Source organism: Euleptes europaea, chromosome 5 (assembly GCF_029931775.1).
Source record: "Euleptes europaea isolate rEulEur1 chromosome 5, rEulEur1.hap1, whole genome shotgun sequence".
Classification (NCBI taxonomy): Eukaryota; Metazoa; Chordata; class Lepidosauria; order Squamata; family Sphaerodactylidae; genus Euleptes; species Euleptes europaea.
The window spans coordinates 3,855,431-3,877,979 of NC_079316.1; the positions used below are offsets into that span (position 1 = coordinate 3,855,431).

The 22,549-nt window shown below is 47.8% G+C and overlaps 1 protein-coding gene and 1 non-coding gene across 2 annotated transcripts; one reads left to right on the plus strand and one right to left on the minus strand.

Annotated features, from left to right (window-relative positions):
- Positions 1–576: 576 nt before the first annotated feature.
- On the minus strand, positions 577–22,217 carry TFRC (transferrin receptor). The gene is made up of 18 exons (XM_056850062.1): positions 22,169–22,217; positions 20,554–20,767; positions 19,539–19,758; positions 19,294–19,434; positions 18,857–18,956; positions 17,713–17,835; positions 14,570–14,668; positions 14,000–14,139; positions 12,064–12,236; positions 10,000–10,119; positions 9,570–9,655; positions 8,424–8,487; positions 7,930–8,008; positions 7,003–7,038; positions 4,889–4,970; positions 2,890–3,126; positions 1,406–1,546; positions 577–841 (listed from the first exon to the last, which is right to left on the minus strand). The coding sequence occupies exons 1-18, from the start codon at positions 22,199–22,201 to the stop codon at positions 599–601; spliced, it is 2,331 nt and encodes a 776-aa protein (XP_056706040.1). The 5' UTR covers positions 22,202–22,217; the 3' UTR covers positions 577–598.
- On the plus strand, positions 2,567–2,638 carry TRNAI-GAU (transfer RNA isoleucine (anticodon GAU)). The gene has a single exon. It is a non-coding gene; the product is annotated as a tRNA-Ile (tRNA).
- Positions 22,218–22,549: the final 332 nt, after the last annotated feature.

Genomic DNA, 22,549 nt, shown 5'->3' on the forward strand with positions numbered 1-22,549 from the left:
CCTGGTTAGCTTTTTAACTAGCAAAGGACGGCCATTCAAGGCACCATCACTGTCAGTCTGAGGAACGAGAAGGGGAGCCCCTTCCGGGGCGATCCCTTTTTTCTTGGGAAAGCAGAAGAAGTACCTGACCTGCGCTGGACCAAACCAATGACGAGGGGGACCTCGGCAGCCGGTGGAGAGAGGTCTGGAAGACCCCCCCTCAGCCCAAGCTCGAGGTCAATCCTTTCCAGGCACTTCGGGTTCACCTTCTGCTTTCTCAAGCCGTAATGTTAACTTCCAATATTGTTCTTCACTCGTAACGAGGTTTGAGAGGCCACCGTGAGATCTGCCAATGGGCCGCTTTGCCAATTCTTCCCTTCAACTTGAAGGAGGCAAGTCAACTGCAAAGGACCTCTTGGTGAACCCCTAGTTAAAACAGTGCATGAAGAGGGAGTGGGGAGGGAGGGGTCTCATTTCATGTCACTGCTCTACATTTTAGTCTGGGCTTCTAAAAGTCCCCTGGGGGGGCTAAGAGGAATTTGTTCTGTGCTATGGGGCAGGTGGGGCAAGGGCAGGGGGCTTCCTGTCACTGTACTTCAGAATTAAGCGCTTGTCGTTCTCAAAAGTCATTGTCTATGTCCCAGATGTCACCCGTGAGCGCGTTGGCCGCCCCCTGGATTGTCCAAGTCGCCAGAGCAAGCTGGTTCCTCAACAGGTCTTCGTCAAAGGCACTGTCGTTGGTCTTCAGGAGGCTCAGGTGGTTTTGCAGAGCCTGAAGAGTGTAGGAGCCGGAGCCAAAGAAAATGTGCCGAAGAGGCGTGTCCTTTGGAGAGACGTACGGGGAAAGGAAGTGGAACTCCACCTGGAGAGTGAAGGAACACAATGGTCACGGACCGCACCAGGGCTGGGAAAGGGCTACTGGGAAGCCCCCAGGAGAAGACAACCATCATCACCAAAAGGTCAATTGGCTCACAATGTATTTTGGTCCCTGGCCATTTGACTGGAAAGACTATACTAGATTAGAGAGGCTTCAAGAATACAGAAAAATGGCCAATCCTGACTTAAGATACAGCTGCAATAGGATTGGGGGGGGGGGCTTGGCTTCATGTACCAATGAAGTTCAGGATTGCACTGAGGAGGGTGGGGCAACCATCACTGGAAGAACCTCTGCTTGCCATGCAGAAGGTCCCAGGTTCAAGCTCTGGAACCTCCAGTTAAAAAGGAACAGACAGAAGGTGATGTGAAAGACCTCAGCCTGAGACCCCGGAGAGCCGCTGCCCATCTGAGTAGACAATACTGAACTTGATGGACTGAGGGTCTGTTTCGGTATAAGGCAGCTTCATGTGTGTCAGGATGGGGGTGTGTGTGCAGGATAAGGGAACTCTCAAAGAAACACCCATTTTGGGCTCCTTTCACCGGGACTCACTTTCATGATCCGGTCATTCAAAGCACGACAGGCGACCTTGTTTGTCATGTCAGTGTTTCGGACGGCATTCCTCAGGGCGCTTGTAGCACGACTAAAGTCCCCACGAGCCACTAAGAGCCATCGAAGGCTCAATCCCAACTTCTGCGCAAGAGAGAAAATGCAAGTAATATACATCAAGAGAGTTCCCACTGATGTTTAAGCCTCCCTGCTCACTCTTCAGCCAGGAATATTTCAGAAGGCCAGAAGCTTCACCTTCAGGTTCTGCAAGCCAACATGAAAGCAAAAGCTGTGGCTCAGTGGCATGCAGAAGGTCCCAGGTTCAATCCCCAGCATCTCCAGTTAAAAAGGCACAGGAAGGTGATGTGAAAGACCTTGCTCTGCCTGAGACCCTGTAGAGCTGCTGACAGTCTGCATCGACAACCTTGACGGAGCAAGGGTCTGTTTCAGTAGAAGGCAGTTTCATGTGTACAAGCCTCTTTCATGTGTTCTCAACGCATGTGCCATGTGGCAGACAGTGGCTGTGCCCACACAACGCAGCTGTGCATCACAAGGCAGATAAATATTCTAGAAGCAACAGGGCTCTGACCACGCTTCAGCCTATCAATGTCTGCTTTGGAGGGGGCCTTTCCAGAATATCTGGCTGGTCACTGTGGGAAATAAGATATTGCCCCAGAGAGACCACTGGTCAGTCCCAGTAAGACTCTTTACGCAGACTGCCACTGCTTTCATTTCAAGATGGAACTAGGCAAAGCCAAATAGCTGCTTCAATGTTCTAGACATGGACAGACAGGCAGGGGTCATGAGCACCCTCAAGTTCTTAACCTTCTGTGGAAAAAGCCAATGTCACTCTATCTAGGACAAGCGTATCCAGCCCTTCTAGAATATCAGCCTAGCCAACCGGCATTACCTCCATCTTAACTGGATTCAGCTTCAGCTTTGTTCCTAGCAAAAAGGGAAGCTGGACAGACAGAAAAGCCTATTCCTACGGATGTCTCGGCTACCTAAGGAAAGCCATCTGCCCAAGGAAGCCACACTGCAAATAGCAGTTTCAGCCACCATGACAGTATCTACTAGAGGTGGCACCTTTGCTCAATGCAAAGGTAGCTAGGCCAACAATGGGGTGAAGCCACAGCTACGTTCTTCTGGAACTACAATAGGGGAGGGGCTGTGGCTCAGTGGTAGAGCATCTGCTTGATATGCAGAAGGTCCCAGGTTCCATCCCTGGCATCTCCAGTTAAAGGAACCAGGCAAGTAGTGACGTGAAAGACCCCTACCTGAGACCCTGGAGAGCTGATGCCAGCCTGAGTAGACAATACTGACTTTGATGGGCCAAGGGTCTAATTCAGTATAAAACAGTTTCATGTGTAGCCATGTTCATCTTATAACAACACATAACATCCAGTGGCTCCTTAAAGTCTGACTACTATTAGCCTAAGGTGCCGCTGGACTCTTGTTTTACTTGAATTCAGCCACTTGTTGCTTACCTGTAAATCCTTGCTGTATGATATTAGCTTGTGTACAAAATCGAGCAGCCTGTCATCGTAACTATTGAAGTCCAGGTATAATTCATGGTCGTGTGTCATCCTGACCGCCATACGGCCAGCGATCTCGGCAGCGGCACGGACCGTGGTGTCCAGCTGGTCCCCCGAGCCGAAGTAGCTCATTAGATTGTCCAGTGTGTCCTCTGTTGTGCCGAGGTAGGGATACTCCCTTCTACCCGTCTGGGAAAAAGGACCACTTCAGAAGTTGGCTCACAGACAGTGCTAATGAATGGCACATCTGCTGTGCAGCTGATTTACAAAGCAGCCAGGCCTTCTGGCCCAACCTGTCCCCTTGTGCCCCTTTCTCCACACTATTTTCCACTGTAGTTCTGGCTCAAAGGGAGCGGAAGATGTAAGTGGGACTCTGCACCTCAGCTTCTAATTCGCCCCACCAGCACAAATCTGCTCAGGCTAGCACCCAAAAGAACATGAAGGTGCAGTACCAGGGCTGACCCAACACTTCCACCCACCTAGCTTTCTTATACTAAGCTCTGCTCCCACAACAACAGAATCCAAAGGCCTTACACTGGTGAGCTAGCATGCAGCTTGTTAACCAGCGCTAACTGGAACTGAGGTTCCCCAGTGAGCCAGGGGGCTGCCTGACATAGGATCCTGTACCAGTAGTGCACCTGCAGGAGTACTTGCTTGGCTCAACTTGGAAGACAAGGTGGCCAAGGCTCAACTTCTGGGCTTCTCTCTCCAGGAAATACCCATGGGGCTTTACAGAATTCACTCATAAGCAATGTACTGTGTATTTCTTATTAACTTCTACTCATTAAAGTGTCACAACAAATATTACAATCAGAAATAATCAACAGATAAGTAGCGTCCATGTGATAGACATCAGTAAGTCAAATTCCAGTCTGAAAGAACGACGAAGGTTTTCCTTAACGGTCCCACGTGGTCATCCACTCTTCAGGGAGCCAATATGTGCATAATCCGAAAAATCTTATGAAGACGGGTAACGTTATATCTGGAATCACACTGTTTCATATAAGATATACTTCATCTACAATTATACTCGCTCATGAATTGGAGACCACCCTTCTGTGGGTCTTCACAACACAACTGTCAGCATTTACAGCACTGCTAAAGAGTGGATGACCACTGGGACCGTTAAGAAAAACCTTAGTTGTTCTTACAGAGACTGGAATTTGACTTATTGATGTCTTATCAACAACATGGACACTACTTACCTATTGATTATTTCTGATTGTAATATTTATGTATGTTTGTTATAACATATACATAGAGTAGAAATTAATGGGAAATACACAGTATATTGCTTATGAGTAAGCTGGTTTATGGCTATTTATGCTTTTGAGTAGATTTACTGTGGTTACATAAGTGGTGAATTCTGTTGCTTGTTACAGAATTCTCAGCCACCTTCATGCCTCATGGCAAACTGGACCCAGCTAGTTTGGCTTGGAATCAGCTCTCCCAACTTTTTAGCCAGAAACCTTTTAAAGGGTGGAGTAAGAGGGCCCAAACCAAAGACTGTGGCTCAGTGGCCAAGGATCTGCTTGCCACACAGAAGGTCTCCCAGTTCAATCCCTAGCATCTCCTGCTTAAAAGGACCAGGCAGGTGATGTGAAAGAAATCTGCCTGGAGACCCACTGCCAGTCTGAGTAGACTGAAGGACTGATTTAGTATAAGGCAGCTTTCTGTGGGTGACCTTGGGCAGTCTAAAGCCCATCATCTTCTACTACTGAACAACTACTATACTTACTTCTTGTGCCAGCCTGCAAGGTCTTGGACCAGAGAGACCTGTTCTGCATACCAGCAATTAGGGAGTGCTTATCAGTTATCAATTACCTCCCCTGGCCAAAGGAAAAGAATCAATCTGCCCCAGCTTGCAAGTTCTCATCCAGGAGTGTTAAGTAGTCAAGCTTTGATCTACACTGGACAAGACAGGTGAAGCAAAGTGCAGTGAAGTGCTTACATCAGTGAAGCGGAACGAAACGGATGGGATTCCCGAATACGCCAGGAAGGGAAAGGCTGGGTTGTCCATGCGAAAGGGAACCCTGCAGGAACACATAAGCGCACTTTAACTACCACTTAGCATTTTAGATATTCGGGCGCTCAAAAAAATACCCAACCAGTTTGGAGCACCGACCTGGATGGCCCAGGCTAGCTTGAACTTGTTAGATTTCAGAAGCTAAGCAAGGCTGGCCTTGGTTAATATTTGGATGGGAGACCACCCAGGAAGTCCAGGGTTGCTACGCAGAGGCAGGCAATGGCAAATCACCAGTTTGTACCTTGTCTTGAAAAGCCTACAGGGCTGCCATGTCAGCTGTGACTAGACAGCACTTCCCACTACTCATCAGTCTGGAGCTCATGAGGTGGAGGGGGGATGCGTGTATGCCGCAAAGAGAAGCCCCCCCCCAAGTGAATTATACCATTCTGTTTAACCTTAGAGGGGGGGTTTGCATAAAAAAAGAAAGCAGCTTGGGTGGTTACTGTAGTGCAGAATTTCCCCAACTTTTTTAGTCATGGAGAACTTTTCAGGAGAGAAATTCGTCACGGAGCACTAATTTTCACCTAGAACCTATATACTAAACCAAACGACAGTAGTATTTTTCTTTCCAATCTCTTCACGGAGCACTAGGAGACGTTTCGCGGAGCATCAAGTGCTCCCTGGAGCACAGTTTGGGAACCTCTGCTGTAGCGTATTCCACCCCACCCTGGTAAAGTCACAGCTGACTTGTTTCAACCGCCCATGGGGTTTTCAAGGCAAGACACATTCAGCGGTGGTTTGCCATTGTCCGCCCCTGGTATTCCTTGAAGGTCTCCCCTCCAAATACTTGCCGGGGTCGAGGCTGCGTGTGACATGTGCCCAGGGTCACCCAGCAAGTTTCCATGGCAGAATAGGGATTCGAACCTGGGTTTCCCAGATCCTAGTCCGACATCTTAACAACTAGACCACGCTGGAACTCTCACTGTAGTGCATGCTAACTTGCAAACAATGCCAGTAGAAAATCAGAAGCTAGAATGGCTGACTTCCATGAACTCCAACACCAAATTTTAGTTCCTCACCCCTACCCAAGAGAGGCAGCAACAGTACCAAGCTAATTTACACAAGGAACAAAATTTGTGTCCTTTTGTAGACTCTGCATTACCCTGCTATAGTGGGCACACCTAAAGATTAGTGGCAGAGCTCCTGTTTTGCATGTCAAAGGTGCCAAGGTGAATCCCTGGGCATCCTGAAAGGTTGTGTCAGTGTTTGGCTCTCATGGCCCTTTCTTACATGCCCAGGATAATACTGATCGCCACTTTGGGGTCAGGAAGCAGTTTTCCTCTAGGCCAGAGATCCTGGAGGGTTTTGTTGCCATCTTCTGGGCAAGGAGTAGGGGTCACTGGGTGTGTGTGCGTGTGGGGGGGGGGGAGGTAGTTGTGAAATTTCCTGCATTACGCCAGAGGTTGGATTTGATGATCCTGGTGGTCCCTTCCAATTCTATGATCTGTAGTGAAGGAACTCTTGTAGCTGGATCGGGAGAGTCCCGAAACAAAGATCTTCCAGAGCAGACAAAGCTGGATTAGGTGCAGCAATGGCCCAACTCTGCTCTCCTGGAATATTATTGTACATTACACTGCCTAGAATGGCAAAGGAAGAAAAGCGCTGCTCCTAAACCTCAACTCAAGCTCAGTAGCTTTGACCTAAGGGCATGATTAAATATTAACCTCTGCTAAGAACAGGAAAAGCAAAACATCTCAAGGGACCACAAAGCCACAAACCTTCCAGAGTAGTCATGATACTTACTCTTTACCGGGCAACATTCCATCAAGACGGACTGGGCCTTTCACCTAGAAGAGGGGATAAAACATGGACATCACCAAATGGCTTTGCAGATTAAAGAGACTCTTCTATAGCACAGGCAGAAAACGAATGCTTCTAGTACAATTCCAAAGTGGGGCCAGTCTGCCAAGAAGCACCCCTTGGGGCTTCCAGAAAGCTCCAATCCTCTCAGAACCAAACGGTCTACAATGCCATCTCTCAAGCCTGCAATCTGCAAAGGCCAAATGCTATGTGGCTGCTGCTCCTCCTCATGTGAACACTGAGCTCTTGGTTTTGTGGATGCGTCAGTTATGGTGCTACCAAGGGCAAAAGCACCCGAGCCACAGAATGCCCTGAGAAAGCTACACAGTGTCACGTGTATCTGGCGCATGCTGTATTCGTTATTTAATTTATTTAAACCCCACATTTCCCCCCAACGGGGACCCAAAGCAACTTACATCATTTTCAGTAAGAGTGGTTCAATTGTGGAATCAGTTGCCTAAGGGAGGTGGTGAGCTTCCCCTAACTGGCAGTCTTCAAGAGATGAACACTTATCAGGGATGCATTAGGCTGATCCTGCATTGAGCAGGGGGTTGGACTAGATGGCCTGAATGGCCCCTTCCAACTCTATGACCCTCTCCTCCATTTTATCCTCATGACAACCCGGTGAGGTAAGTTAGGCTGAGAGTGCATGACTGGCCCAAGGTCACCCAGCAAGCTTCCCCCAGCGAGCAGGGAGCCAGCGCAGTGTAGTGGTTAACAGCAGTGACTCTGATCTGCAGAACCAGGTTTGATTCCCTACTCCTCCACATGAGTGGCGGATGCTAATCTCGTGAACGGAATTTGTTTCCCCACTCCTACACACAAAGCCAGCTGGTTGACCTTGGGCTAGTCACAGCTCTCTTTGAGCTCTCTCAACCCTACCTACCTCATAGGGTGTCTGTTGTAGGGAGGGGAAGGGAAGGTGATTGTAAGCCGGTTTGATTATTCCTTAAGTGGTAGAGGAAGTTGGCATATAAAAACCACCTCTTCTTCCATGGCATGAGCGGGGATTTGAACCCGGGTTTCCCAGACACTAGTCCAACACTCGTAACCACTACAGCACATGCAAGCAAACAAAGAAAGTGGCCCTTGCTGGGACACTCTGTCCAGCTCTGTTTAGGGTTTGGGTTTAAAGGGTGTTAGAACCCCTGGCGAGAGTAAATGACATGCTACTCACGTTAGTGACTGCATCGTTGAGGAGCTGTTTCAACATGGGGCTGGCAGAGAACTGGAAGTCACGTGAACCTGTGGGTTGCAGTTTAGACACATCAGTTCAAGAGGCTCCAGCATCAGTAACAGGCCTAGACAGTCGCAACATAGAGGATGCTGCCACTATTTCTTAATTGAGTGCCGGAAGTCTTACAAGACTATGAAGCAAGCTCCCCTCTGATTATGCAGACTGTGCTTTGCAGACAATTATGCTCTTCTGGCAGCCAGCCATGTATCCTGGATCCACACGGCTGCACAACCCACAAAGCTGGGTTTAGTCTTGCCTACTCTGGCCGGCAGCAGCTTTCCAGGGTTTCAACCAGACCTAGAGTCTTTCCTAAGCCCTGAAGGTGCCAGGGACTGAACCTCAGACTACTATGTTTTTCCTTTTGGTTAAGATATGGCCTTAAGACGCTGTTTTGCCTGACCCAAGACGACCCTGAGCCATTACCTGTCACTGCTGAATCCAAGTTGATGTACGCAAAAGCTTTCAGGTGCAGCATGGCAGCATAACCCTGAGCAGGGAGAGAGAATACAGCAGCAGTTAGCCACCTGCATACGACGATACTCGGAGACAAGGCGGGTTTCCCAGGTTTTGAGGGGCTCCTGGCAGACAGCATCAAGATGCCCCCATCTACCCCCTCAATTGAACTCGGTCCATAAAGAGCTTTACCAATATGCAACCTCTGCTGCCAGAATTGTCTATGCTAGGTATTGGAAGTCCAATACAATTCCTGAATCAACAGAGTGGAATAACAAACTTTCAGATTTTGCACTGATGGCCAGATTAACACACCTGATTAACATAAAATCAATAGACGAATTTGTGTTGAAATGGTAACCTCTATAACTACTTTTGTGGTAAGTAAACTATTTTACAAACTAAGAAATTAATGATTTTTTATAAGAAAATGTTCAGTGAAATTTAGGATGTTTAAATGCTTAGGATAAATGATAGAAGTTATGGTACCAGATTCTCTCCAGTACAGTATATGCTGAGGCTTGGGGGATGAAATATGTTTCAGTGAGTTTTAAGATGTTTTAATGTTCTGGATGAAAGAGAGCAGTTTTGGTAATAGGCTTTTTAAAAAGTTTGGATCAAGCCGGGGCCCAGAGGATGAGATATGTTTTAGCCTTTTTCCCTTCCCTCTTTTTTCTTTTCCGTATCCCTTTAATCAAAACTATTTTTTTTAAAAAAGATGCCCCCATCTGCCCACCACCAGGTGCTACTTTGTATATTCCCACCTCCCACCTGTGTGCCCCCACCTTCTCCACTTGTAAGCCCCTCCCACTTCACAAACCCAATGACATGCACACCCTTCCCCCTCACATGCAGCTGGGGCCGCGGCCACCACCAGCTTTGCCTCTGCACACCACACACACCTTTCCCCAACAGCACTGGGCAGCTGTGAGCACAGGTAGTGGAGCGCTTCAAGCAAAAAGATAGGGAAGGGCATGCAGGTAGGGGGCCAGGGGAGGTGTGTAGGTGGGGGGCAGCAGCAGCAGCCCCACCAGGAGCCCTGGGGGCTGCCCCACCTCAGAGCGTGATGACCTCAGTCCTGCCCAGAGGAGATATCAGCTGCCAGCCCCTACTTGCCTCCAGCCATTCCGTGGCACCGACAGCTCCGAAGTCACCGGCGCTCCAGCTGGCAAACACAAGGCTTCGCCGAGGTTTATAGCCCTCTGAAACATGGAAGATGAAGAAAAAGAGTTGGTTGTTCTATACCGACTTTCTTTACCCCTTAAGGAAGAATCAAACTGGCTTACAATCACCTCCCCTTCCCCTCCCCACAAGACACACCCTGGGAGGTAGGTGGGACACAGAGAGCTCTAAGAGAGCTGTGACTAGCCCGAGGTTAGCTGGCTTCATGTGGAGGAGTTGGGAAACCAACCTGGTTCTCCAGATTAGAGTCCGCTGCTCATGTGGAAGAGCAGAGAAATTAACCTGAGTCAGCTGTGACTCGGCGGCACTTTGCACACAGCAGGATAATAAACTCCATTATGGCAACTCAGGGCAAGATGCTTACCATTTCTCACTAGCTCTGAGACTATACGGGCAAGCTCCAGTAAAATGGCAGTTCCCACCCCAGCCTTCACGGCTCCAGGCCCCCAGGAATCACGCTGGGCTCCAAGCACAACATACCGATCTGCAACACAAAGGCCAATGCGGTTAAGCACACAAACTGGGCATTCTGGAGCACTTTCTAAGATGAGGGCACAACCTTGTGTGCCATACACACATCCCTCCATATGTTCAGCTGGAGGCTCCAGACCCAGCCAATGCCAGGCCTTCAGGGTCTACACAGAAACACCAACATGACCCCAAAGCCTCCAATTGATTTGCTGGGGCTCATTTCTGGGCCATGTGCTACCAGACACAAGCGCTGAGGCATTTCCGGCCTCACTTTAGAATGCGCCCTGGCCTCTGAAGATATTCTGTATTTTTTGTTTCTTGGCATGAGCTGGGGTGAATTCTGAAAAGACAGCTCATGCTGGACCCTGGCTGCCACACTAAGCTTTAAACAGCTTATCGCCCTAAGCCAGTGGTTGGCAAACCGTGGCTCCCGAGCCGCATGCGGCTCTTTGGCCCTTTGAATGCGGCTCTCCCTGGGGCCCGGGCGGCCGCGGTTCCTGGCCCAGCACAACCGCCGGCGGGATCCCGCCAGCCAGCCAGGAAGCCGCCTCCCCACCCCGTCCATCGGCTCAGCGGCTCCTCCATATCGCCGTGCCCAGCCAGGCAGAGGTGCAACGCTCCCGCTGGGCTCCAGCGCGCCCCAGGCGGGAGGAGCCAGCAGGCGAGTGGGAGGCAGCGCCCCCCTCCCCCGGCCTCCCCTCCTCTCTCTCTCTCCGGAGGGGAGGGATCAGAGGCGGCAGGGAGAGGCGGCAGCTGGCCGTCCAGGCTGCTGCTGCAAGGGGAAAAGAGGTAGGCGCCGCCTCGCGCTGGACCGGAGTGGGCTGCGCGCCCCGTACGCTCCCACCGCCTCACCCAACCGGACTGGGAAGGAGGGGAGGGTGGCGGCAGTGGGGCGCGGGGGAATCCCTCCCGGAGGCTGACTCCGTCGGCTGGGGGTGGGGGTCAGGCACGATGGACTTTGATGGACCAAGGGTCTGATTCAGTATAAGGCAGCTTCATGTGAGTGCAATTGGGGGGGTCCCCGAATCTCTCATTGGACCTTTCAAGCCAACCGCCTGCCAGTGCCCAGCGCCGGAAGGGCGGGGGGCAGGGCGGAGAGGAGCCCCCTTCCTGGGGGGGGGGCGGCGGCGGGGGGGCCTCAGAGGGTTGGGCAGCCAGCTTCGGTTGCCGTTTTATTTGGGGGGGAGGGGCTTGGGAACCGGGAGGGGGGGAAGACTGCACTTGCACCATTTGGGAGGGGCTGTGGGTCAGTGGTGGAGCATCTGCTTGGCATGCAGAAGGTCCCAGGTTCAATCCTCGGCATCTCCAGTTAAAGGGACAAGCAAGTAGGACGGTGGCTCTCAAAAGAAATCTCAATCGTTGTACTGTTGATATTTGGCTCTGTTGACTAATGAGTTTGCCGACCACTGCCCTAAGCAACCTAAATGTGTCCCTGTTTCCCTATCTTATTTTGGTCACATCATGAAAAGACAAGACTCTCTGGAAATGAAAATCGTGCTAGGGAAAGTTGTAAGGCAGTACGAAAGGAAAAAAAGATCCAACAGGAGATGGACTGACTCAAGGAACCCACGGCCTTATGTTTGCAAGGCTGTTAACAAAAGGACGTTTTGGAAGTCATTAATTCATAGGGTCGTCATAAGTAACTGGATAGCTCATCACACGTTCACACTGTCTTTGGTATGTTTAGCTCTGCTCCATCATAGTCATGTTTGGCTTCTCCCACTATTCTGCATGAGAAATGCCCTCAAAACAACAAAAAGGGAAGCATAAAGACATGCCCCCCCCCAGGTTTGCCAGTCTATAAAGCCACTCCCACAACATTGGCATGACTGGCCTAATTCATTTGAGGATTTCATGAGTTCAAAGTCTTACAACCTGGCATTATAGCTCTGCGCCAGGCACAACACCGTAGAACCATTCACATGCCCACACCCTTCACAGGTGAGGCAGGACTCACCTGGTTCCTCAAAACCTTTGAGCACTCCAAAGACATTCAGGATTCTCTTCTCTACAAGTGCGTTGTTGACTTGGAGGCTCACGTTGACTCCAGCAGGATCTCCTGAATTCAGCTTGCAAAGAGCCTTGAGCGTGCCGCTCCACTCCCCCGGACAGATCAGCCCATTCATGCGTCTGAAAGCAAAGCCCACGCATTAAAACCTGTTTTGACTGTGCACACCCCCCCCAAAGGCCTTGGTTATCATTCAGGACTGTTGACTGTTCTGCAAAGCAAAGGGTGTTTTAGTCTAAAACTGCACAGTGGGCTAATCCTGTGGCAAGGTTGGCGAGCAGAGGTTTAGACAACTTACTACAGGTTGAGTATCCCTTATCCAGAATTCTGATATCCAAAATACTCTGAAATCTTAAGACTTAATACGAAGCCTTTATTAGCATTAGCTATACAAACAGTAGCATCTACATAACCATAAAAAGTAGTTTAGGATCACCTCCATACAATTAACACTAAAACAGTTTTGAGTGCAGTGGAAGAGCACTCCCAACAGCCCTGCAAGGCAGCCCGGGTCAGGGGTCTCTTCCCCAGACTGCAGGCAAGCAGGCGGGAGACGGGCAAGGGATCCATCAGCTGCCCCTGCTGGAGGGGTGTGTGTGTCTCGGTGTCCATTCTGAAGGGCTTGGGCTCCCATTTGTGCCCAAGGCTGGCTCTGCAAGGAATACTCTGAAATCCAAAACTTTGAGTGCCCACATTGGGTAGTTAGAATGGCATGTGTGCAGGCCGGTCGTGCCTACAGCAGGTTCCCCATGGTAACCCACATGCACAAAATCATTAAAAATATTGGATAAAATTATCTTCAGGATATGTGTATAAGGTGTATATAAAACATAAATGAATTTCATGTTTAGATTTGGGGCCCATCCCCAAATTATCTCATTATGCATATGCAAATATTCCAAAAAATTGAAAGATCCGAAGTATAGGACACTTCTGGTCCCAAACATTTCGGATAAGGGACACTCAACCTGTATACCATCTTGTAGTATTCAGAAGGTTTAAGATGTAGCCACTACTCAGACTATATGCAGCTAATACATTTGCATTTATTTATATCCTGCTTTCCTTCCCAGCTGAGACAAAAGCAGCATTTAGAACATTGTTCTGCCTTCCTCCATTCTCTCATGACAACAACCCTGTGAGGGAGGCCAGGCTGAGAGTTTGTAATGGGCCCAAGGTCACCCAGCAAACTTCCACAGTAGAAGTGGGGATTTGAACCCAGGTTGCCCAGGGTCCTATGTCCAACAGTCCAGGCACTACACCACGCTGGCTCTCAACACTGGTTTATCATCACAGATTCCAGCTGTTTAATGATTTGTGCACATTGCCAAGAGGAGCTAGGAATTCCATATGAATGCATGATCCTGGGACCAGGCGGAGTCACCTCTGCCTTTCTTTCAAGTCGGCTCAAGCCTTTTAAAAAAAAATTATTTTGCTCCGTTGTTAACCATGCAAAAATGTTACTCATATACAGAGTCCTAGTTAAGTGCAAGACTGCTGGCTACATTAACGAACAGTCACACTTTTGATGACCACAACATTGTGGCAAATCTTTCTGTGGACATTCCAGCTGTGAGATGTCGGTAAGATTTGCACAGCTTGAAAAGCCTCCTCAAAGACACAAAAACAGCACACTGGCTGCTAAGTAACCACCCCCCAGCCAACATGCTCCTTCATCTTATGAATGTCTCCTGGTGGAGAAGTACTCAGATCTGCATACACGCAGCCCCCTCCTCCATCAGGAAGGCTCTAGTTATCTGGCCATTTGAAGTTGGCTGCAGACGGAACACTGAAGCAACGGAAGCCCATTAACTAGTACTGCTTATTCCCAAGGACAGCAACAGAGTATGCCAGCCTAGCTTTGGGAAAGGGGAATGATTTTTACCTGAACAGTTTAGTTGCCGCAGAATTAGAGATGGTCTGCACAGGAATGCGTGGCAGCCCTGAAGATTGAGCTGGCGGAAACTGGGTATGGTTGAAAGAAGGAAACCCTGGGGTGAAAGGGTCACCCGTCCCAAGGTGAGCCTGCCAAAGGAAAAACCAAGAGTTCCATGCACAGTGGAGAGTAAGGGCACATGAGCAGCAAGGAGGTGGGCATCATGGTTGTGTTTACTCAGGTTAGGGTTGCCAACCTCCAAGTGGGGCCTAGAGACCTTCCAGAATTACAATTAATCTCCAAACACAGATCAATCCTCTTGGAGAAAATGGCTGCTTTGCAGGGTGGACTCCAAGGAATTATACCTTGCTGAGGTTCCTCCACAAACTCCACCCCTCCTCAGGCTCCACCTCCAAATTTCCAGGAATTTCCCATCCTGGAGCTGGCAACCCTAACTCAGCCGGAATCTCGTAAGTTTCGCTTTTGATTCCTGAACACACCGCACACAGAACAATCCATCTTGCAGGATAATGCTGAATAACCACCTGTGTTCACCAAGGAAAGATCTGAGATACTCACATGCCCAAACTGTGCCACATCCTCTCCAAGACCGCTGTAGTCAGCTAGGGAAGGGAATATCAAGACTCCAACAGCACCTTGCTTCTGCGCATTGGCCACCTAGAACAGACATTTGGAGATTTGGTTGGGAATTTGGTCGGAAAGCAAGACAGAAACCCAAGCACTGGCCACGCCTAAGCACCAGGCAGCCAAGGTTCTTATTTACTTTATTTGTACCCCCAATCTTTCTCCTCAACGGGGACCCAAAGTGGCTCATGCTGTTCTCTTCTCCACCGTTTCTGTCCTCACAACAACCCTCTGAGATAGGTTAGGCTGAGAGGGTGTGCCTGACCCAGTGTCCCCCGCAGCAAGCTTCCATGGCAGAGGGGGGACTTGAACCTAGGTCTCCCAGATCGTAGTCTGATACTCTAACCACTACATCACGCTGGCTGGCTCTTCTCTTCTGTATGAGCCAGCGTGATGTAGTGGTTAAGAGCGGTGGAGTCTGATCTGGAGAACCGGGTTTGATTCCCCACTCCTCCACCTTGGGCTAGTCACTCTCTCTCAGTCCCACCTACCTCATAGGGTGTCTGTTGTGGGGAAGGGAAGGGAAGGTGATTGTAAGCCGGTTTGAGTCTCCCTTAAGTGGTAGAGAAAGTCAGCATATAAAAAACCAACTCTTCTTCTTCTATGACCTTAAGTTGCCCCTACAATGCCAGGTGCTTGACAGGTAAACAAACACCTGCTGAACTACAATACATGGCTTGTGACAGAGGACAGGACCTACTGTGTAACAGTGCCTAAAGCATCTGTAAGACACCTAGATAATCAGCAAATGAAACAGAGTGCCGACACCAAGCTAATTCACACTCCAAAGAATGGCTGTCAGATATAATGTTCTGCAGTAGAGGAGTGATTCAATCAATCCTTTTCAGGAATGATTAATATTTTGTTAAAATATCTGTTTTCCTGTGTGGCTCAAGCCATTTACAACTCTGAATTAGAATCATAGAGTTGGAAGGGGCCATACAGGCCACCTAGTCCAATCCCCTGCTCAATGCGGAATCAGCCTAGAGCATCCCTATAGAAATTAAAACTAATTAAAAAACCATTAACCCTCCCCCCTCCAGTCAAATGCTGCAGCTCAAACTCCACAAAAACGCCTAGGAAACTGAACAGCTTTGCAGTATCTCCTAAAAACGTCTAGGGATTATGTGCCCCCCCCCCCACTTCTGCAGGAAGGCTATTCTGCAAAGGGAGAGTCACTCCTGACAAGGAATGGGCTATGGCAGATGCCAAGCAAGCAACCTCGTGCAGGGTAACAACCAGAAGCTGAGAGGCAGAGGGCTGCCACTGGCACACAGGGACAGGGTAATACTAGCCATACCAACTCATTCTTTTGTAAACTTTTTGACATGCTGGTAATCGACGACAACTGCATGTTACACTCAACTGTGTTCCACCAACAGCCAGGAGTTCTAGTCTTATTTCCCATTCTGTTCGAGACAACCAAGCTGCAGCTTGTTAGCTAGTTTCACTACTAAGAATGGTAGCATGAACCTTTTTCAGAACCAGAAAGGTCTGTGAAATCACCTAAACAGACATCCCAAAGATCTCCATAGTAATTTCCATTAATCAAAAGTACTTTCATTAGCAGAATGGGATTTCCCTGACTACCCCACTCCCCAAAATGTTATTCTTGGGTGATAGGGGACCTCCAGCAACAAATGAGGGAGGAACTAGAGGCCTGCAGTGGGAATTATGAGGATACGGCACTACAGAAGAGTTGAGAGAAGGGACAGGAATTTTGCCCAGCAAGCCTTCTGACTGGCCAATGGAGATTTGATTGGCTGTGTGGATTTTTAAAAAACCTTGCTTTGGCAGCAGCTGCCACCATAGCTGCCACAACGATCTTCACTGTGTAACTGAAGGTAAGCTGTAGCAGCCTGTAGCTGCCATTGTGTGGCAGCCATTTTAATTCCAAAGGTGCCCACAGACTCAAAAAAGCTGGGGACCCCTGGTCAGAACTAAAAAAAAACAATCCATCTTCAAGTACTTGAAGGGTTGCCGTATAGAACAAAGCTTCTTAAGCTGTGGGTCGTGACCAATGTGGGGGTCGCGAAAAATTTGGCAACAGTAAAAGAAATGTCGAAGGCTTTCACAGTCAGAGTTCATCGGTTCTTGTAGGTTATCCGGGCTGTGACACCATGGTCTTGGTATTTTCTTTCCTGACGTTTCGCCAGCAGCTGTGGCAGGCATCTTCAGAGGAGTAACACTGAAGGACAGTGTCTCTCCCACTTGACACTGAGAGACACTGTCCTTCAGTGTTACTCCTCTGAAGATGTCTGCCACAGCTGCTGGCGAAATGTCAGGAAAGAAAATACCAAGACCACGGTCACACAGCCCAGATAACCTACAAGAACCAAGTAAAATAATTGTTTCAAAATAAATTTCTTTATGATTTATTATCAGTAAATATTTTATTTGTATACCTATTTTATATGCCTATATTCCCAGGGTCACATAAATATTTCTCGGGTGAAAACAGGTTGCCAGTGGAAAAAGTTTAAGAAGCCCTGATATAGAGGATAGTGTCGAGTTGTTTTCTGTTGCTCAAAAAGGTCGGACCAGAACCAACGGGTTTAAATCAAAAGTTTCCGCTTAGACATCAGGAAGACCTTTCTAACAGTTACAGCCTGTTCCTCAGTGGAACAGGCTTCCTTGGGAGGTGGTAAGCTCTCCTTCCCTGGAGGTTTTTAAGCAGAGGCTTGATGGCCTTCTGTCAGCAATGCTGATTCTATGACCTTAGACAGATCATAAGAGGGAGGGCATCTTGGCCATCTTCTGGGCATGGAATAGGGATCACTGGGGGTGTGGGGGGGGAGGTAGTTGTGAATTTCCTGCATTGCGCAGGGGGTTGGACTTGATGACCCTTGATGGTCCCTTCCAACTTTATGATTCTATGAATCCATGTTTTTCAATGAACAGTTTAGAACCCAAGCCTGGTGTGTTAAAGCAGGGTCTCCCCATGATTTGAGATTGTTTCCCCTCTCTAGCTTTTTGCTAACCCTCTGCATTTATAAGAATACAGTCCTTTGTGACTGATTACCAATATGGCACTTTCAATCCCCAGACATTTCTGAAGAGATGCAGACAACTCTTACCTTCTCAGCAAAAGTAATCTGTCCAGCTCTGACGATGACCACAGTCCCATTCATGTTAATCTTTTTCCCCATCAGGGTGACGAAATCTTCATTGCGGCCAAAATTGGCATAAACTGGTTTGCCCTATGAGAGAAAAGTATGCTTGGATCTCAGCTGATCCATCTGGATCGAGGGGGCTGCTATTCTGAGACTGCTGCCATTCTGACCACCCCCTTCTGGATACCCAAACCTCAGTGGTGCAAGAGAAGCTAAGGAAGACCACAATAGCATGAAGCATGCCTGTCCATTCTGACATTCGCAGGACCCAGGATGAAGGTAAAGCCTCATACTGCAAAGCAAGGAGTCCAATGCTTTGTCCCCTTTCTCGCCAATTCACCATCCCCCCCCCCTCCCCGGCATACTTGAGATGCGAGACTGGCTGCCACATTAGCATCTTATAGCACGGTCAAAGACACGCCAAGCCCCCAGAGGCAATTGGGAAAAATAAAGAAGAGTTGCTTAGATATATGATTACAGAGGCAGGAGTGATAATTGCATCTCATTGGAAGTTAGAAGCAATCCCGTCAACAGATAACTGGCTGGAGAAATTAGCTGAATATGCAGTGATGGCCAAATTGACGAACACTGTCAATAAAAGGCCATTGGAAGAATTTCGAGAGAATTGGAAATTATATTATGAATATGTGTCCAATTAAATATCCTCAAATAAACCTACGCTCTTGTTAGTATACTAGAATATTAAGTAGTCTATATTATTATTATTATTATTATTTTAGTAGTCTATATTATTGATGAATTACAATTAATAAAGCAGTGATATAGTTTTTTTCCTGATTGCAGAATACTATATATGTATTGTTGATTAGTTGTTAGATTTTATAGCAGTTGATATAGTAGCTGACATAATTCAAAGTATTAAAAATGAAATGCTATATGGATAATTTTGTATGAGGGGGGATACAATATTCCACAATATAGTACTTTTGCTAATAGGGATGTAAAGTAAGTTCTTGTCATAGTTAGGTTTGGGATAATGTGCCACACAAATGTTTATGAAGTGTATAGTACAATGCTGTGTAACGTTTGTTATGTTTGAAATAATTAAAAATTAATTAAAAAAAAAAGACACGCCAAGCCAACTTACAACAACGTTCCCATTTCCACTGTATGCCACATAAGCCTTTGATGCGTCAAGAGCTTCTTTACTCCCACCGGTGATTTCCATCGAGATGACATTTGGAGAGCTAAAGGGTAGAGATAACTGGCGTCACATGTACAGCTTTTAACAGTATTTGAACAGCCCCCGTTACGAAAGAATACTAACGGCCTTCTCAAGTATGGGTATCTGATCATGGGTCTTGAAGAAAATTTCCAGTTTTAACTAATGTTCTCTTTTATCTGATGCTTTTGCAGGGCGCTGCTGTTCCTGTGGCCAAAGTGCCAAATGCCCCAGGCAAGAGGCACTGCTCAGCAAGCTCAGCCTTTGGGATGAAGGAGTTGGAATTTTAGGGGATGCGGAGAATCAGGACTTTGTTTTTCAGAAGGACCCCAGTTGCTTAAGGATGAGGAGGCAGCACCCACCTTCCAGGGACCTGCAGCCTCACAAAGTGCTCGTCGTTCCAGACTTTGTCCAGCTTGTAGCTGCTAAACTCGCTGTGAACGTAGTTGACCAAATCCTCGTCTCCAGCTGTGCCGGCCTCATGAAAAGAAGCAGAGACCCTCCTGGACACAGAGGATTGCATGTTGTCAGCTACAGCTTGCAGTCATGACAAAACAAACACCCTGACTTATGCCAGGGCTTTGAGAGGCTCTTTGCAGAGTGTTACCTGATTTTAGCTTGGAAGCTTATACCGACAAGCTTCTCCGATAATTTCTTCTGGAGGTCACCCCAGTATAGCACAGTCTCAGGTTCCGGCTCTTGCGGCGGAAGATAAACAGGTTCTTTCACAGGCGCACACTGGGCATCCTTACATGGTTCGAGCCCATTCTCACATTCTTTCGGTGCTGGCATCCGTGTACGGAAGCTCAGGAAGCCAATCAGAAACCCTAAAGATGTTTTGCACACCAGATGAAAGATTGTCAGCTTTATTAGATAAGTGACTAATGAAAGACATAATGAAGCATTATGCCAAAAGGAAAAACAGACCAAAGCAACAAATTATACTCAAGCCAGCAATTAAAAAAAAACTAAGTGCACACAAAATTAGCCTTTGCTATAAGTAACTCTAAGCTAGGCCAGTTCCTGGCCCTGACCTGGATGGCCCAGCATAGCCCAATCTTGTCACACCTCAGAAGCTAAGCGGGGTCAGCCCTGGTTAGAACTTGGATGAGCGAACACCAAGGAATACCAGGGTTGCTATGCAGAGGAAGGCACTGGCAAACCACCTCTGTTAGTCTATTGCCTTGAAAGCCCTACTGGGTCACCATAAGTTGCCCGTGACTTGATGGCACCTTCCTCCGCCACCAAAGGAAAGCCACCGTCATCCAAGAATACCCAGAGAGGTTCTTCAAGGAGGCCTAGGGCTCTTCCCCCTTTGTGACACCTATGAGCCCCCAGCCATCTCTCGTTTCCCTCCATGACCATGGGCGTAAAATTATACCAGCATCCAGGGTAGGGCCTTACTGGAAGCGAGCTGGATGCAACACGATGATGCTCAGAAACAGACATTTTAGTAGTCCTGTGACTCTCTTCAGTACTTTCTGCATGCAAACACGACCCTCGTGAATTCCTATAAAGATGCAAGTCTTTGTTTCCCCAAAAATAATGCTACCAAGAGCAAAAACACGTACATATTTCACTGGGTGAATTAAGTCTATTTGGCCCCTGCCCACACCTCTTACCGATAAGAAAAACAAGAGCTACTGTAGAGCACACGCAGCAGAGGTTTCGATTAGTATTCCTTGGCTTTACTGAATGGGTATGAACATGGTCGATGACTCCGTTTTCGCCTCCTTCCTCATCTTCAGCAGAAAGCTTCATCTCCACATGACTGTTGTCTCCATCTGGCTGCCGAGCCAGACTGAACCGGGTGTACGAGAGGGGCTCCCCTCCAAACTAGGAAGAAAGGATTCAGTCAGCTAAATTAATGCTGTTGTGTTTGCAAATATGGCACAAGCGGCCAACTTAGCAAACTCAAGCCAAAGACAGGAACGCTTTCAGAACAAAAACGATCAAGTAGCCCTGTTAGCATTCTGTTTAAGGTATTAAGTTGAACTTTGAGCTACCTCCATAAAGCTTCTGAAAAGTTGCTCAAGACGTCCTGCTGCACGTTATAGTATCAGCTCCCCTCCTTGCCTCCCCCATTTCAAAGAGCCCAAGAAATATGCAAAGTATGTCACATCTGGAACAAGGCCTTTCCAAAGTTCTTGTTTACTAATAACCATAGGTGGGAGGGAACTAGCAACTGTTTCGGGATTTCAATTGCGAGCTGTAAGCTTGTGTGCATGTAAAGTGCTGTCAAGTCACAGCTGACTTACAGTAACTCCATAGGGTTTTCAAGGCAAGAGACATTCAGAGGTGGTTTGCCATTGCCTGCCTCTGTATGGGCTGAGAGGGTTCTGAGAGAAATGTGACTGGCCCAAGGTCACTCAGCAGGCTTCACGTGGAGTGGGGAATTGAACCCAGTTCTCCAGATTAGAGTCTGCTGCTCTTAACCACTACGCCACGCTGGCTCGCATAGCTGTAAGCTTAGTATGTGCCATTCCGGTTTTATCTAATGAGTTGCAGACTTACTGATGTGTGTACTTCATTTCTGTCCTGCCTTTCTCCCCAATGGGAACCCAAAACAGATGACATAATTCCCTCAATTTTACCCTCACAACCAGCCAACAAGGCAGGTTAGGCTACAAGTGCGTAACTGGCCCACGGTCATCTAGCAAGTTTCCACGGCAGAGTGGGGATTTGAACCTGGGTCTCCCAGATTATAGTTTGACACTCTGACCACTATCATGACAGCTCAATGGACATGGACATTAACGCACAAAGCACAAAATAAGGTCAGCTTCTTGTCCCAAGGAGCCTACCCTGGCAACTAAAATTTATTATTGCAACAGAAGGTGAAAAATACTCACAAGCAGTCACACACAGTTAAGGATGGTTGCTAGAGGTGGTCAGGACTGAAGCGGGGACTGCTAGAAGCATTCAAACACTACACTGAGGACGGATGGACTAGAAAAGCCACTTCACCAATAAGCTGCCCCCTAGTAAGTACTTTTTCATCACTTTATTTGACACAATAGATCCATATGGACAACCCAAACAATGGCCAAGTCTGAACTGGAATATTAGTCTGTCTTGTTTAAAATACTGGAGTCCCCCCAATTTGATTATTCAAATACAAGTTTAGCTTGTAAAGCTTGTTCTGTGTTATTTGCAAGGGCAACAGAAAACGTATTCCGCGTAGCTAAATGCCCCATCTAGTCTTACATCAATATGGTTGCATGCGTCCCCACTTACCAAGTTATATATTGCTTTCCTGGCATGATTCATCGTTTGAGGACAACTCCTTCAGGGGTGTGATTGAAACCTATAAGTTCAAAAAATTAACAGATTAGTTGGGCCAACTATTCACTGGCACAGCTGAATACATTTATAAGTGCTTGTCCCACTAGCAGGAACACCTGCAAGTGACAGCTGAGAACTGAAACTTAAACCCTACCTTAGTTTTAAAAGCTGAACAAGGCCGTGGCATATAATACATGCAAGTCACAAGTAGGTTCAGGGAAAGGTTCAAAGCAGCTAAAAGACTGCAGGATTTTGAACCTATGCAGCTTAAATCAATCGTTTTAATACTCTGGTTTTTGTTCCACCCTGGGAAATTACACTAGTCAGATTTTT

Coding starts and splice junctions, on each gene's coding strand:
- TFRC (XM_056850062.1), bottom strand. CDS start 22,201: ATGAATCATGCCAGGAAAGCAATATATAACTTG. Junction 19,435..19,538: donor AGCTTCCAAGCTAAAATCAG/GTAACACTCTGC, acceptor CTCTGTGTCCAG/GAGGGTCTCTGCTTCTTTTC. Junction 17,836..18,856: donor GTGGAAATGGGAACGTTGTT/GTAAGTTGGCTT, acceptor TTTCTCTCATAG/GGCAAACCAGTTTATGCCAA.